Source organism: Brassica napus, chromosome A4, assembly GCF_020379485.1.
Source record: "Brassica napus cultivar Da-Ae chromosome A4, Da-Ae, whole genome shotgun sequence".
Classification (NCBI taxonomy): domain Eukaryota; kingdom Viridiplantae; phylum Streptophyta; class Magnoliopsida; order Brassicales; family Brassicaceae; genus Brassica; species Brassica napus.
This window is the reverse complement of record NC_063437.1, coordinates 18,454,630-18,473,483: the sequence shown is the minus strand read 5'-3', so window position 1 is coordinate 18,473,483 and position 18,854 is coordinate 18,454,630. Positions and strand designations below refer to the sequence as shown.

The window sequence follows — 18,854 nt, the reverse complement described above, 5'->3', positions numbered from 1 at the left end:
ACATGGGTATTTAAGAAATAAAAAACAATATATATATATGTATATATATATTATAATGAATATGTATTTCAAAAATTGACAAATTCATTGAAAAGGTACCTTAAATGTGAAATTAACAGCTCCAGAAAAAAATGGTAAAAAGATCTAGTCATGCAGATCATCCAATCTTATTTTAATGATGTAGCAGTCTCCAAGCCGGTACTTGAAACCGTTGGAGAGATTTGCTTGTGGCGGTTCGCTCTCGGGCGTTGGAACATGACTGCTAGACACCTTAATCTTTTCTCGATCACTTCAGAACATCTTCCAGCGAACTGTAGACATTGTTGGATTGAAGTTATTGGGACTCTGCCGTCTATGTTTGACCGTTGTTGTAAACCATTGTGAACCCGCTAATTTGTACTTCCTGGATTAAAGTTCATTTTTTCTTTTCTTTTGATGCAATTTTATGCTTCTGGATTTTAAAACTTTCCTATATTTCTTAAATTTTAAGTTAATCATTCTATGACCTAGTAAAAAATAAATATACGCGTTTTAAAATATGTAATTAAAAAGTATAAGTCTACAATGATCTAAAATAGTGCTAACATCAATAATTAAAAATATTTCCTACTCAAGATCCGTGGTTGTACATTTATCTTCCTGACTTACCAAACTAATTTTACACAAGACTTTATTTTACGGTTTAAAAGAAAAAACAACAAACCAAACAATTAAAACACCAAAAACTAGAATTTCAAAAAAGACGAATCACAAATGATCACTTCTTTTTTTTGTCTCATCTTACAAATAAACTTCAAAACAAATATATCAAACCAATCACCTCAACTAAAACTCAACGACACATACATCGAGTCATCTAAACAAATACAAACTACACAGCCAGCTATTTAACAAATTACAAACTTACTTTCGCAGATACTTACGAAAGACGAAGACGAAAACCAAGATCAGTGAAATTACTTAAACAAAAAAAAAAGAGTAAGTTATGAACTCTGATAAATACAAATAACAATGATTTTTTTTTTACATATTACCCATCAAATAAAAGAGAAACAAACACATCCACACCATGAGATACAAGAGACAATTTCGACATACATAAAGGCGGCAACAACATCTCCACCTGCTCACTCGTCTTATCTTATGAAAATAGCTTACATGTTCAATGTCAACATGACAATGTTATTGTCTTCTTATGAGAAATACATAAATTCGTTTAAAACCCATTAAAACTCAAATACTCAGAATTGTTACTCATTTTATAGTTATTTCTACAAGTTTTCATGTATTTGTTTTAAAAGTCCGGTAAAAGAACAAGTTTAAAAATTAAAAAGAAACATATAACAAACATAATAAGGATAATAAAAAATATTATTTAATACACAACTAAACTTGAGAAAAAATATCCAGAAATAAAATGTACACTCAACAACCTTAATATAATTTATGTACTCTCAACGGTACAAAAAAACAAACTAAAAAAATAAACAAACAATAAGTCATTACTAACACAGTTTAGTTATTCATAAGTGGAAAACAATCCATACACAGTTCATCATCACAACTCTAACCCTATAACAATAAAAAAACTTGAAAAACAATGATCAATCCAAACACACAAAATTCACAACTACAATGATCCTAGCAAACATTGAAATGAAACAATAATTATGTCAATAATCTCACGTTTGTGCAGAGACAATGCTCCTAGTTATAGCCCCATGAGAAAGTTAACAATCTATAAAAGAATTCAGACAGAGACGGATTCAATGAATCTTGTAACACCTTCAGATAAACGAATTGTTCAAAGAAACCCGGTTAAACCATCAACAAAGTTTAAGGAGATGTATTGGTAAACCACAAATGGTGGACTGGGAAACTGCGGACGTGGAAACTGTGGTGGAAACCGCTAAATGTATTCGACTCCTAATATATATGTTTATTGGATAATCTATAAAAGATAAATTAATAAAAAATAAAAATAATCTATAAACAAAAAAAAAAGGGGGAGGGAGAGAGAATTAACAATGATTTCAATTACTTGATAATCTTAGAAACAACAGGGGATGAGCAACCCTATTACATCCGATTAAGGGTTCCCTTGAATTTAATATATCACCATCGATTAGGTTTATAGAACATTTTTGTTGATTAAATAATTGACTAGTAAGTAATAACCACAAGAAAAGGCAGAACGAGAAAAGGAAAGGCCAACAGTGTTTTACATCAGCATGATGAACAATGGAATTGATTAAATACATCCTCTTGACATTTCCTTACATATTAAAAGATATTTAATGACTAATTAAATGGTTAAAAATTCAATTTTCTTAGTTTATAATACATGGTAATTAGAAATGGTTTGTGAAAACCCACCTTAATTTTCTAAATGACATTAAAACAATACATATACATTAATTTGGCTATATTATTATTTAGTTTTAAGTTTATAACTAACAAACATTATCTTAATGATATTCATCTGTGTGATTGTGATATAATATATATATATAAGCCGACGATATCATGTGTGTATCATATATTTGTTTATTTGTTGACGGTTCCTACTCTCAACCTAATTTCTTCTTTTGACAGACTATATCCACTGCACCACTGCATGCATATATACGGTTACATTTTGAATTGTATCACTACAACAAAACATAGTGAATTCTAACCAATTTTCTGACCACTTAAGTTGGTCAAAACCGTTTCCGACCATAAACTGATCATTTAATGACGATCTAAATAAATGGACAAAAAGTGATCGGAAATTACTGACCAAAAAAATTGGTTAAAAAATGGTCAGTAATTTGTGACTGAATTTTGACCACATTATAATTGTCAGAATATTGGTCAGAAACTAATCAGAAAGTGGTCAGTTATTTTAAAAAGTTTAGCCGTTCCCAACGGTTGGGACAGTGGTCGGAAAATGATCAAAAAATATGATTTTTCATTTACTTTGCCAACTAGCCGTTAGTCGTATATCATCTATATAAGGCATTTGATTCATTTGTAATCTACAGACAGATTCAAAGTCAAGAAAACAACACTGAAAATGTCTTCACATATTTTTAACTTTCGTAGATGGATGTACGATCAATGGGATTCAAATGGGCAAATTTCAAAAGAGTTTGCGGAAGGGCTGAACGAGTTCATGCGTTTTGCTGGAAATCAAGAGATTACTTTGAGAGAAGGTAAGACGTTTTGTCCTTGTATTCGTTGCGATAATAGTAAATTCATTCCTATTGAAAGAGTATGGAATCATTTGTATCAATATGGATTTACACCTAATTATAAAATATGGTATTTTCATGGGGAAGTTGATACTGGAAATATGCCTAGTACTAGTGAATATGTGCCGGTTAATTTAGAAGAACCTAGAATGGTAGTTGAATCTAGTGATACAATGCAAATGGTAAACGATGCATTTCGTGAAAACATCTCTTCGTTTATAGAAGACGGAGAGAGAGTTGAGGAACCAAATTTAGAAGCAAGGAGATTTTTTGATATGTTGGATGCAGCTAAGCATCCAATATATGAGGGTTGTAAAAAAGATCATTCTCCTTTATCGGCTGCAACTAGGATGATGACCATAAAATCAGATTTTAATTTGGCAGAAGATTGTGTAGATGCAATTGCTGATTTTGTGAAAGATTATCTTCCCGAAGATAATATGTGTCCAGCTTCTTACGACGAGGTCGATAAACTTGTTTCGGGTCTAGGTTTGCCATTTCAAATGATAGACGTTTGCATCGACAACTGTATGATTTACTGGAAAGTCGATGCGAACTACTTAGCATGTAAATTTTGTGGTAAACCCCGATTTAAGGTCACTAGTGGAAGAGCTAAGGTTCCATATAAACGTATGTGGTATTTGCCATTAGCTGATAGGCTTAAAAGGTTATATCAATCGGAACGCACAGCAAGTGCTATGAGATGGCATAAAGAGCACTCAAGTGAAGGAGAAATTGTGCATCCCTCAGATGCAAAAGCATGGAAGCACTTTCAATCAGTTTATGAGGAATTTGCATCAGAGAGCAGAAACGTCTACCTTGGATTATGTACTGATGGTTTTAACCCATTTGGAAAACATGGAAGGCAATATTCATTATGGCCAGTAATTGTCACACCTTACAATTTGCCCCCCTCTTTGTGCATGAAACGAGAGTTTCTATTTCTCACCATACTTGTTCCTGGTCCAGAACATCCCAAACGATCTCTAGATGTGTTCTTACAGCCGCTGATTTATGAGTTGCAAGAGTTATGGGCAAATGGTGTCGAAACATTTGACATTTCATGCAGACAGAACTTCAAGATGCATGCAGTGCTTATGTGGACTATCAGTGATTTTCCTGCATATGGAATGTTGTCTGGATGGACAACACATGGAAGGTTATCGTGTCCACATTGCCAGGATAGTACTGATGCATTTCAGTTGAAACATGGAAGAAAGACGTGTTGGTTTGATTGTCATAGAAGATTTCTACCAAGTTCACATCCTTATCGCCGAAGCCAGACATTGTTTACAAAGGGAAAAGTTGTTCATGATCCACCACCACCAGAGTTAGATGGTAACTATTTATTGAGGCAGATTGGAGATTTTGGGGCAGATACGACGGCTGAATGCGGTGGAAATGGGCATGGCCCAGTCGATGGTTATGGCGAGTATCATAACTGGCATAAAAAGAGTATTTTTTGGGATTTGCCGTATTGGAAAGACCATTTACTACGGCATAATCTAGACGTCATGCACATTGAAAAGAATTTTTTCGATAACATTATGAACACAGTTTTAAATGTCCAAGGGAAGACAAAAGACAACTTAAAGTCCAGACTAGACTTGCCTGGTATATGTGCACGAGAGGAGCTACATATTATGGCCAACGGAAAAGGTCCTACTCCCAAGTTTAGATTGAGTCCAGCTGCAAAGGAAGTGTTTATTCAGTGGCTATTAAGTAGCGTTAAATTCCCTGATGGATATGCTTCTAATCTAAGGAATTGTGTTGATAGTCAAGAAGAACGGTTATCTGGGATGAAAAGTCATGATTGCCATGTTTTCATGCAACGCTTACTTCCATTTGCATTTGCGGGACTCCTACCAAAAGATGTTCATGAAGCTATTGCTGGGATAAGTGCTTTTTTCCGAGATCTTTGCACAAGATCACTCACATTTGATGGAATTCGACAATTGGAGTCGAACATACCAATTATTCTTTGCAATCTTGAAAAGATTTTTCCACCATCTTTTTTTGATGTAATGGAACATCTAGCAATTCACCTTCCTAGAGAAGCAGAACTTGGTGGTCCAGTTCAATACAGGTGGATGTATCCCTTCGAGCGGTTTATGTTTCACTTGAAGAAAAAGGTCAAAAATTTAAGTAGAGTTGAGGGTTCTATTGTCGCTCAGACAATTAAAGAAGAAACATCAAACTTCTCTGCTTACTACTTTGCCCCACATATTCAAACAAAGAGTAGAAAACCGGGCCGTAATGACGATGGAGGAGAAAAGCCCCATTACATATCCGATGTTCCAGATATCTTTGCACAAGTAGGACGACTAAGTGGAAAACGCAAAAAACGCTGGTTAACAGATGAAGAGATTAGACACTTACATATGTATATTCTTCTCAACTGTGACGAACTACTGCAATACGAAAGGTATAATTTTTTTTTTTAAGTTGTGAATTTTTCACTTCCATAGAAAAATATTCTAAAAGTTTACTGTTGCAGGATCTATGATGCTCAACTAAGGGAGGCCTACCCGTACCACTCTGAAAATCAAATTTTAGCGATAAAACATATGGAATATGCAAACTGGTTGAAATTCTATGTAAGATCATCTTTAATTTATTTATATCATAATTTATTTGCAAACAGTTATTAATTACTAATTTTTGTTATAGGTGGGCATGTGTTTGACTAGGGGTGAAAAAATAGACAATTGGTTCGAGGAGTTAGTGGGTGGTCCTTTGTCACTAGCAGTGAGCTCACCAGCATATTTCACACGTGGTTATGCTTTTAAGGTGTCCCGTGAAGGAAATACTACACCAACGGTGAACTCTGGAATATTTGTGCAAGCTGGAGATACAACATATTATGGTCTTCTCAAAGAAATCTTAGAAGTTGAATATCCAGGAATCATAAATTTAAAATGCATATTGTTCCTATGCGATTGGTACAACCCACAGCTTGGAAGTGGTGTAAGGCATACTGAATTTGGTGTGATTGAGGTTAATTCATCAAAGAGACTCAACAAATATGATCCTTTCATCCTTGCATCACAAGCGGATCAAGTGTGCTATATTTGTTACCCTCGCATTAAGCACAAAAAAGATCCATGGGTAACAGTCACACATATTATTCCGAGGGGTAGAGTGTGCGGAATGTCTGAGAAGGACCCATTGCAGCAAACCTCAGTTGGTTTTGTAGGTTCGATTGATCATTCGGTGGAACCAATACCTTTGACTGATTTTGAAGAAGCAACATTGGAAAATATATTTCTCATATAGTCAACAATAGCGAATGCATTACATCAGTGTCGCCAACTCTTTTGTAAGTATTAATCAAATAAGATATATTTTTCGTAAAAGAAAATTAAGATATTTTTGTTGATAATGAAATATAAACCATGTCTTATACCAAATCCAAAACGACCCATACAATCCAACAATGGCCATGCTAGTCATTGGCTCTTGAGATACATTATTCTACATCTTGCTGAGATTAGCTTTTCAAGTTACGGTTTATTTTATTTTGGAGAGAACGTAGTAAGAGGAGGCACAATATATAATATTCAAAGATCGGTGCCCCAGCTAGTAAACATAATTGACGAAACTATAAAGAACTGTATCATGTTCACTAGATATTTCATGAAACCAAAACTGCATGGACTAGTACTACTGCATTGTTGGTTTTAAGCGCATGATGCTTGACTTGAGATTTTGTCTAGTTAATATTTTCTTTTAAACTCTATATATATATATATATTCTTTTTTGAGATCAATAAATTTACATTTCATGAAAAGTAGCTTTCAGATTCCTATGCAATAGATACATGCACACTTCCATTGAAAGTTTATGTAACAGGTTGACTACTTCCGTCGAGAACCCCACGGCCGCTCACTCGGAATGATAGACAATACAATCAGTCAATCACTATATAATTTTTCTCTGTGTTTTGTTAGAGAAATTGGTGGTCTATCAATCCTGTGCACAGAGAACGCTCAACACTAAGACTTTTGTATGATATACAGGTTAAAGCTCCCATTTCAGATGTTGAAGGCTCGTTTAGACTTCTTCTCTTTTCCGCATCAACTTAATTAACTACTACCAAATCAATTCTTTTAATAATTTCCACATTTACCACAATATGCTAGAAATCAGAATTACATTTCAATTGAGATTCTTCAATTAAAAAAATTAATGTAGCTTTGTTCACAACAGTAAACATTAAAAACTTGTGTTTTCAAATGTAGAACCTTACATTTTCTTTCTTACAATACGAAATTAATAAGACTTTGAATAATCTTAAACTAGCATTTTATGTAACAGAAAACAGAATAATTAGTAAGTTTGAATCTGGATCAAGTTCTTCCAGTTTTATATGCTTGACCGGTCTTAATTGGGCTCCTATCAATTTTTTTTTTCCTTTTTGCAGATTCATTCTCCGGTCTATGCACATGTATTTCCAAAAAGAAGTAGAGGAAATATATTCCTTCATTTTTTCGAAAATATTTTCAAAGCGGCCCAAGCTAAGGTCCATGTATCGAGCAGATCACAGAGTATCAAAGCTGGGTCTCAAAATAATCATGACTATTGTCCATGTTATAATACACCCTAACAATATCCCCTGTATATTATTTGAGAATCATTACAACATTTTTTTGTATTCACGTGTCATCAATAGAATGATTCTTAGAATCCTTAGAAAAATAGGTTGGTCCATCTAAATATATAATAAGTTTTTTATTAAACTAACCATAAATACATTATTAATGTGATTTATTATTTTCTTAAATAAAATTACAGAATTTCCTAATGTGGCTAAAGTATATATGACAATTAATGATATTGAATAGTAAAGATTTAATAAAAATGAGTGTATCTTATATCATATTTGTATAATTCTAAACTATTAAAATAAATTAAACAACCATATTAACCATATCATAAAAATGAAATTTTTTTCTTTATATGTTATATTTTGAATTTTTTTTTAAACGAGTATAAACTACTAAAATTGTTAAAAGTCTCACATTCAAATTTTGTGATCCATGATTTAATTTTTTTGTTATGACATGATACAAATGATTAAAAAATCATATAAGTCGAAAGTTTCATTTAATAAGTATTAAAAATAAAGATATATATATATATATCATTTTAAATTAAATTATATGCCATATAAAAAATACATAAACATCTTAATTTTGAAATTTACTTTAGACAATTTTTTTTGATGAAAATTTTGAAAAAATATTATAAATTACTTAAACTATTAATTCTACAATGAAAATTTTGTTATTAGTAATTTAATTTTTTTCCTATAACAAATACAAATGATAAAAAAACGTATGAGTAGAAAGTATCATTTAATAAATATTAATATTAAAATGTACTATATATATGTTACTATCACTTAAATTTAGTTATATACCATATCAAATAGAAAAAAATATTTTTTAGATTATTAAACTTTTATTTATATCTTCGCACTAATTTAATTATATAAGTAATAGTTAGTAACTTTTTAATTATTCAATATATATTTATTGTTTCATAATATGTTAGAAACATATAATATATAAAATAATTTATATATATAATGTTCATTCCGTGCAAGGCGCGGATCTTAACCTAGTTATTCGTAAAGATAAAATAAATTAAATAATATCCATGTTCATATGAAGCGGATTCTTACTAACTTTATATACCCATTACTTATAGACTACCAAGTTAATTAGACACTTAACTACAAGCCTACAACATTTGTTTAAGACATCTCATCACTTGTGTCAGTACTCTTGCATTATTCTTGCCATAATTCTCTGTATTTATAAGCTAACTTGTTCTTAATTACCTCTAAGTGCAATGAACTTGCATATCTATTTTACAATGTACTTTTTAAGTATTAATCCAGGTGTGGCAGAAACCTACTAAATCAAACTTGGATTCTCTGTCTACTACTGAATACTACATTAATTTTCATATCAAAAGTCTACGAATATCGTACGTGTATATATACATTTGTGTACATCAGTACATGCACAGTGCCAACATACTTAGGTGTACGTAGTGGCACGTGGGTACACTTCGAGGTACTTCTATGATAATATTTGTTTTGTCGGTATATGTTTTACTTTCGATGCCAATATGTGTTTTTATGTATTTAGTTATACATCATCGTTTTTGATCAAGAAAAAAAAGTTATACATCATCGTTTTTAATTTAATTATACTTACGAGCTGAAGTGCTAATTACTAGCTGATTATTAAATTAGTCTTAGGACCTACTTTCTTTTGGCTGCTACCATCTTTGAAACGACGTACAAAGTATTTGCTTAACGAAGGAGAAGCGAACAAGGTTAAGGACGACACTTGTGAACGAATCATAGGAAATAAATGACAATTATTTTTTAAGAAGTAGATGATCCTCTAACCAAAAGCCAGATTAATATCTGGATATGCAAAGTGTCATATATTTTTATTACTTAATCCTTTATCGTGCATTAGTGGTCTATAATTGAAATCACACAGTATAAAAATATTACTCTTCCATTTCAAATGACTGAACTACCAAAAATTGCTTGTTTAATGATTATTAATATTATGTTAGTTTCTATTTTCTTAGATTTTTAATGAGTTAGAACATCTCCAACTCTACTCTATTTTTCACTTTAAAATAAAGTTTAGAGTAAAAATATTCCAATAATATTCTATTTTTTACTCTATAATGGAATAAAAAATATGTCTATTCCAAATATAAAGTAATTTGTTGTTTTGTTCATCACTCTATTTTCTACTATAAGACTAAGATAAAATACCATTGCAGCAAATTCATACTCTATTATAGAGTAACTAAAGTAATAAATAGAGTAAACCATTGGAGATAGTTTTACATGACGAATTTAATCTTTGATAAAAGAATTCATATTTTCTTTGACTCCAAATGATAAATAATTCATACAATAAAAGATATATTTTTTTTTAACAACGAAGTATATTTCTTCAGTTCAGAAAGAAACGAAGCGTCTTTCTTGCATTTTAATGCGATGCTAGAAAGCCATGAAACGAGCACTGATTGATACTGCATCCTAGCTTGCCTAGCCAAAAGATTAGGTCAAAGATTCTAGATTTTCTTACACATGATTATTTATTTATTCTTTTAACTGCTTTTCAATAGTAAAACTGTGTATGATATTCGTATTATTTATTATTCTTTAACGTTTAATATGTTCTATATGTTATTGATAACACTTACCTTGGGTATGGCCGTATGGGTATATAAACCAAGAATTGAAAACTGAACTAAAAATCGATCCGATATTCACATATAACCAAATGATCTTTATACTTTTGGAGCTAAAAAACTAAATCTGAATTAGAACCAACCGTATGGTCTTTAAGAAACGAGATGATTGGAACTGTATTGACAACGATAATAAAAGGAAAAATTAGATTATGGTTTTATACTCATACTCTCAGGTTATATGAGAACAAAATAAAGTCAAGTCGTTAGTGAATGTTCACGCGAATCCTAAAGAAATTTTCACATCTATTTCGATGGATTTAATTTAATGTCAGATCTAAAGATGCTAGATAGAATATTGAAAGTGCTCTGTTAACTATTTTTATTTTTTGTTGTCAATATTTTTAACATTACTCTTTTAAATATTGCTACACTATTTTTTTATTTAAACCACTATCTAAATGCTTTAAGAATTTAAAGATATACTTGGATATTTTGAAACAATAAAAAAACTTTGTTTCTTTAAATTTTCGTTACAAGACTGGCTGACTGGAAACCCAAATAAAAATTAAGAATTACCTTAAAATATAAGAGGATTGTCTAAAACATTTAAATTAATTTGAGGTAAATCCAACTATAACATAAAATTTGGTATTGAAATAACATCAGATTTGGTATTTTGGTGTTAATTTTTAGTTTTAATAATTTTAAAAATTAACTATTTATAATTGACTAATTATATTTATGTCATTTAGATTTTATAATTATTTTAAGAAGTTTGGTAATTTATGTTTCCAATATTTATTTTTAAAAAATTATTTTCTTTTGTTAATCAACATAATTAATTATTTATAAGTTCATAAGTCTGTTTATGTTGATGACACGGTTAGATTTGGTATAAATAAAACTAGAAGAAAACAATGAATACACAAAGGAAAAGAAAAGGAGAAATCATAATTAGCCTAATCAAGGTTAGTCTAAAAACTTACCGTTGGCCTCCGTTTTATCTTCGTTCGTCTCTAGTGGTCCATACTTTTCCCCCTTTAAAATTCATATACGGCTTTGAATTGTCGTACGTAGTTGTTTAGGTCAATTTCTGAATCAGAAATGTAAATCAAACCCAAGAGACTTGAATTTTGTAACCGAATCAGAACCATTTCTAATGGCTCATTCGAACCATACTGGATTAGGCACAGTTTTTTGAAACACTAGTTTTGGCCTCTAAAATTTTTGGAAGTCTTTTTTTATAAAAATCATTAATAAATATTTATAACTCTAAATTTTTTTTTTTAAATTCTAAAAATCTTAAATCCAATTTTGATCCAAACCATGGTTTACTCGCAGCACGATTCAATTTAATAATTTATATGTTATGCAGTGTAAGTTTATATTATATACATAAAAGTATAGGTTTACGTCACGGCTTAACATGACATTATTATGTTAAAAAAACATGACATTGCAAGTTGTATACGTCGTGTGTATCTGAACCTTATAGATATACCTTTTAATATAAAGAGCATCATAGATATTTAGTAACATATACAATTATTTACATATAAAAAGTACTATTTCTCTTTTTGAACTTGATCTACATATGTTTTTTATGATAAAAAAAATTCAGAAAATTATTTGTCTTTATTAAATTTTGATTGGTTAAAATTGTGAAAATAGTTAATTATAAAATATTATATTTATAATCAAAATTTAAATAGTTTTTTAATATATGCAAATACTCTAAAATATATTTTTTTGAAACAGAAAAAATAATAAGTAAATAAAAAAAATTGAGAAAAGGTAAGTAAAAGAAGTTATGAGGATGATAAAACAGGAATATGACAATTGCGAAAAATGGAATCAAAATGGGTACATCAAAGAAAAATCCCATAAGCTTAGAGCATATATGACCTTCGTGCATTGTCAAGCTTATTAGTTTCACTCACTTCCCTTACAGTATCTTCTTTTTTTTCTGGATCCAAAATCTCTCCTCAACTTTTACAATTTCTTGGAATTTGTTTGTCTCTCTAATTTATCTATCCATATTTATTGACGATTCTCTTTGATTCTTCGTTACGGATCCATGTTCTTTCTCTGTTGTTCAAATTATTGTTTTTTTTTATTTTCCTGTACTACTATTTATCTATTCAATTTTTATAAGATAACATTCACTAAGAAATAAACTGCAGTCTCTGCAGTGTAATATTGGCATGCTATATTTGCTATGATGCATGATTTATCATCAATATGATTTTCAAACACAAATTAAATACTGTCTACTTTGTTGTAATTTATTGGTTTGTAATTGATAATTTGGCTTTTTGTGTAAAAACCATACAGATTTGTATATTGCCTCGGTAACTTTGAATCTGAAAATTAAATTTTTTCAATAATTGCTTTGTACAATTGGAAAAATAAAATGCTTTTAAAAATCATCTAACATAAAACCAAAACTTCAGGAAAACGTTAATTAACTAGATTTTAAATATGTAGTCAAATTTGAAGGCACAGAAATTATAAGAATAGATGATAAACCGACCACAACAAATTTTGAGGGGAAAATGTTTATCTTGGTTTTATTTTTCAAGAGGTATCTAACTCTTATAAACCGATTACATGTAAGGTAAAGTGTAATAGTGGAGTCACACTAATGTCGAAGTGAAGAAAAATAGTTTACCTGATAGATGAATCTACTTGGAAGTTGATGAAGTTTCGCGGCGATCGAGGATGAGGTACCCCATTATCACTTAACCGATTTATTATTTGAAGTACAGAAATACCTTTTGGTGGATATAACTTTTTGAATTAACTTTTCCTTTTTAGATTTAAAACTGTCTGACAATATATATGACGTATTTTGTTACACATTAATCATTACACTTGATCCAACAATTTATCGACGTTGTGGTTTGCATTATCTTTTTTACCAACCTGTGTTTTTTTTTTTCTGTAACTGGCTTTATATCACCAACATAAGTTGTAGTACAGGATGTTGAAATTCAACCCGTCACCAGTGTTGAAAATAAAAATATAATATTATTCTCTCTGTCTTTTAAAAAATATCATTTTTAACATTTTTTTCGTTACATAAAAATGTCATTTTAAAATTTTTTTCGTAAATTATAATTATTTTTAGTTTATATTAATTATAAATTACACTGATTTTATAAATAATTTTATTTATTTTAAATAATATATATCAAATAAATATAATCAATAAAATTATAAATATATTTCAATCATTTTCTTAATCGGTGTAAAGTTATACTTTTTATGAAGTGGAAGTAATATTTTTCGGTAGAGTTCTAGCTGAAATTTTCGTCATCTTGATTCAATTTGCTTTTGCTACCAAACCGCGCTTTAACTTGAATAATGTTTACCCATATGCAAGGCTTGGGGAGTCTTTGTCCTACAGAGCATTTGGAATTCCCATGATAACAAAAAAAAATGTTGGACAGCTAGAAATCGACGATTGAGCTACCCATATCATGCTAGATCAGAGCCGGCCCTTGGGCCAAGCAAAGGAAGCCACCGCTTCCGGCCGTATTATTACAACAATAATTTCGGCCACATTTATCCAAAACTCTCCCTTAGTCTAGTGGCAAAATCTGAATGTATTAGACTTGTTTCTTCCAGCCAAGGTTCGAATACCATCAAAAGCGGCCAATTTTTTTTAATTTGTTTCTGGTCCTGGATTGCACAGGACCGGCTCTGTGCTAGATGATCATAACTTTCCAGAAAAAAATACATTTATTGTAAAATTCACTCGATTGTTGTAGTTTTTTGCTTTCAAAATATCACTGTTAATGCTGTTAATTAAGGTTACAGAAATAAGCTGAGGATATTTATTTCTTATTAAAGCCTCTAATATTAAGTATATCTAACCTATAATCCCAAATGTGTGATCAAATGAACGAAAACGTTCAATCTATAATTAAAATAATGTGGAACTAGATCTATATTAAAATAACGTTTAAGATTTTAGAAATTCATGTGGAATTCAAATTTAGCATTAATAATAACGATAAATTTCATGAGAAAAGCCACAAATGACTGATTGTGATAAATATATCAGAAAAGGGAAACAAAGAGGACATACTAGTCGGAAATGCATAAAACAAAAGGCAAGTAACAAATCAGAGAAGTTTTTTCAGAGCCTACAAATTAAATAGTTTGTTTTGGGTTTACGTAACATTATACATTTATGATATATGTTCTTATTTTTGATTGACAAAAAAAAAAGAAATATATTCTTATTTATTTTATGTTTGTTTGTGAAGGGGAGAATGTGAGGAGAGGATTGAAACACGACTGAAGAGAGAAGGAGCAGACAGTTGAAGACAGATCTTATCTCTATCCCTCCCACGACTCTTCTCTTCGGAAACACAAAGCTCCTGTGCCGCTAGATGTAACTTGTTGTTTGAAGTTGAAACACAAAGCTATCTGTTCTTTTATATAAAGTAATTATTATCCTGAACATATTTTATCATTTCACGAAATAAATAGCCAGAGAAACAATTTCGAAATCTTGTGAACTATACGTAGACATTAATGAGATGTGTCATGCACGTGATGGAAAAACTAAATAAGGAAAGGCTGTACATAGAAATCTTCTTGGTTAAGAGACAAAAGATCTTTTCAAGGCTTTGGTCCATGCATGTATCTGCCTTTTTTTCTTCATGATTTTCTACCTTACTATTCGTGGATTTATACATTTCTTCCTACTCTATGAAATTCGTAGGGTCACAAAATTCAAATTACAACGAAAATCAGATAAATAGTATTTAATAAATTTATGTAAAACCAAAAATATAAGAAAACTATATGTAGTTATGCTCAGTTCAAAAAAAAATACTGTATGTAGTTATGCTTACCCCTAATACCAATGTCGGTATGTCAAAATCTAACATATTTAAGAATGAAGTAATTGGATGATTTGTTGGGTGGTGAATGGAATGCACGTGCTTGATAAGTTAAGTTAGTAGTAAGCTAGAAAATGAAGGATAATGCGTTAACATGTGCCTCATCCCGACAAAGAAAATCTCGCAAGTGAATATAGATATGTACCTGCATATATTATAAGAACCAAAATGTGAATCTATACACCTCCCTAGACTACAAGGAAATAGCAATCCCTATATATTAGATTTATAGGTCAAAAGAACACTACAAGAAAACATCGACATACTGAGGGAAAAAATCGTCGGTATGTCGTCGGAATAACGCTATTCCGACGACATACCGACGAAAAAAGTCCTCGGAAATAACTCCTCGGAAATTCATTTTTCCTCGGAAATCCCTCGGAAATTTCCGACGGAATTCCGAGGAAATGAATTTCCGAGGAAATTCTGAGGACCACAAGTTCGTCGGAAAGTCCTCGGAATATTCCGAGGAAGATGTCGTCGGAATATCCCGAGGGATACACTTCCTCGGAATATTTCCAAAATTAAAAAAAAAATATAAATTTATTTTTTTAATTGAAATTCGAAAATATAAAATTTAAATTGAAATAGAAAACATATTTAAAATACAAAAAATAATAAAATAGTTTTTATAAATAAAAAAAATGTTTTATAAATACAAAATTAGTTATAATAAATATAAATATTATTATAAATATGAAATCATCTTTTTATAAATACAAAATAGTTTTATAAATACAAAAAATAATAAAATAGTGTTTATAAATCAAAAAAATGTTTTATAAATACAAAATTAGTTTTAATAAATAGAAATATTTTTATAAATATGAAATCATCTTTTCATAAATACAAAATATTTTTTTTTAAAATACAAAAAATAATAAAATAGTGTTTATAAATAAAAAAATGTTTTATAAATACAAAATTAGTTTTAATAAATATAAATATTTTTATAGATATGAAATCATCTTTTTATAAAAATAAAATAGTTTTTATAAATACAAAAAAATAATAAAATAGTGTTTATAAATCAAAAAATGTTTTATAAATACAAAATTAGTTTTATAGATATAAATATTTTTATAGATATGAAATCATCTTTTTATAAATACAAAATAGCTTTTATAAATACAAAAAATAATAAAATAGTGTTTATAAATCAAAAAAATATTTTATAAATACAAAATTAGTTTTAAAATATGAAATCATCTTTTATAAATCCAAAAATCGAATTTATATACAAAAAACTTTTTTTATATTTAAAAATAGTTTTTATAAATACAAAAATAAAAAAATAGTGTTTATAAATCAAAAAAATGTTTTATAAATACAAAATTAGTTTTAATAAATATAAATATTTTTATAAATATGAAAGCATCTTTTATAAATCCGAAAATCGAATTTATATACAAAAAACGTTTTGTAAAATCGAATTTATATAGAAAAACGTTTTGTAAATACAAAAATAATAAAAAATTTATAAAAAAATTCTAAATCAATTCAACACAACCAAATCACAATTCTAAACCTATTACACAACAAATCACAATCCTACCCAATCACCCTAACAAAATCTATCAAAAAACTTCTAAAATCATCAAATCTACTTAAGAACCTAACAAATAGGACATAAGAGAGTGGGATAAGGTCCTTACATGATTTGTAAGGGAATGGAGAGGATTCGCCGGAGATATCGTCGCGAGAGAAGGTGGAGAACGCCGGAAGGAGAGAGAGATCGCCGGAGAGGAAGAAGAGAGAAATGGGGAAGAAGGTGTGTTTCGAGTTTATAAAACCTAGGGTCCGACGGATATTTTCCGTCGGAATTTCCTCAGTATTTTCAATTTCAATTTTCGCGAAATATTTGGCGGCTTGTTTGCCCGGTTAAATGAAAATATTCCGAGGAAATTCCGACGGCCACTTAAATATCCGTCGGAATTTCCTCGGAATAATTTCATTAATTCGAGGAAAAAGAATATCTTGTGCATGTATTTCTATTAATTTATATTGTTCCTCGGAATTTCCTCGGAATATTCCGAGGAAATTCCGAGGAACACATGTTTGGGGTTTCAAAACATCAAATTTTTTGCCCTATATCATTTCTTATACAAATGCAATGCATACCATTGAGGAATCTTTGTATAGATGATCATAAACCATGAAATAACAAAATTTTAAAACGAATTGTAAGTATTCCCTTTACCGTTCATTAAAGTGTATAAGTGTTTCTCTTATGTTGTGGGGATTTCGTTCATACAATCGGAAAAGTGTTATATAAGTGTTTCACTTAAACAAATTTTGACTTCATAATCAGTCTAAGACACTTAATAGGGGTTATATAAGTGTTATTCAAACCGCAAAACGTTGTTTTCGGTTTAAAAACCCTACTTCCTCGGAAAAGCCTCGGAATATTCCGAGGAAATTCCGAGGAAAAACAAGTGTTCCTCGGAATTGCCTCGGAATATTCCGAGGCTTTTCCGAAGAAACAGAAACCCTAAAAGCAAAGCCCTGAATCGTCGGAAAAGCCTCGGAATATTCCGAGGAAATTCCGAGGAACACCTGTTTTTCCTCGGAATTTCCTCGGAATATTCCGAGGCTTTTCCGAGGAAGTAGGTTTTTAAACCGAAAACAACGTTTTGCGGTTTGAATAACACTTATATAACCCCTATTAAGTGTCTTAGACTGATTATGAAGTCAAAAATTTGTTTAAGTGAAACACTTATATAACACTTTTCCGATTGTATGAACGAAATCCCCACAACATAAGAGAAACACTTATACACTTAATGAACGGTAAAGGGAATACTTACAATTCGTTTTGAAATTTTGTTATTTCATGGTTTATGATCATCTATACAAAGATTCCTCAATGGTATGCATTGCATTTGTATAAGAAATGATATAGGGCAAAAAAATTTGATGTTTTGAAACCCCAAACATGTGTTCCTCGGAATTTCCTCGGAATATTCCGAGGAAATTCCGAGGAACAATATAAATTAATAGAAATTCCGAAAAAATATGATTTCCTCGGTATTTCATCGGTATATTCCGAGGAAATATGATTTCCTCGGTATTTCCTCGGAATATTCTGAGGAAATATGATTTCCTCGGTATTTCATCGGTATATTCCGAGGAAATTCCGAGGAACCCCAAATTTTGGGTTTCCTCGGAATTTCCTCGGAAATTCGTCGGAATATTCCGAGGATCTCATTTTCCGTCAGAATTACGCTGTTTTCTTGTAGTGGAAAAAAACAACCCCCCCCCCCCCCCTTCATATAGTTTGTATGTTTATATTACGGTGAACTTTTTACATTTATATCAGGAATACTAAAATAATTTTCAACGGATGTCACAAATACGTCTAGTTATATACACCATATGGAGTATATCATTGCATATATTACACCAGAAACACACAGATATCAGTAATAGAATGATCGTTCGAAGTAAAACAAAAAAACAAAAAAA

General features: G+C 30.2%; 1 protein-coding gene across 1 annotated transcript; it reads left to right on the top strand.

The window, feature by feature from the left end:
* Positions 1-3,337: 3,337 nt before the first annotated feature.
* LOC106421867 lies at positions 3,338-6,512 on the top strand. Its single transcript, XM_048778226.1, has 3 exons — positions 3,338-5,661; positions 5,734-5,833; positions 5,907-6,512. Exons 1-3 carry the CDS (start codon positions 3,338-3,340, stop codon positions 6,510-6,512), a joined length of 3,030 nt encoding a protein of 1,009 aa, XP_048634183.1.
* The last annotated feature ends 12,342 nt before the right edge of the window (positions 6,513-18,854 follow it).

Bases quoted from the DNA above. Each gene is read 5' to 3' on its own strand.
- LOC106421867 (XM_048778226.1), top strand. From the start codon at position 3,338: ATGCCTAGTACTAGTGAATATGTGCCGGTTAATTTAGAAGAACCTAGA. The intron at 5,662-5,733 runs GTATAATTTTTT...TTACTGTTGCAG, and splicing joins GAACTACTGCAATACGAAAG to GATCTATGATGCTCAACTAA. The intron at 5,834-5,906 runs GTAAGATCATCT...TTTTTGTTATAG, and splicing joins CAAACTGGTTGAAATTCTAT to GTGGGCATGTGTTTGACTAG.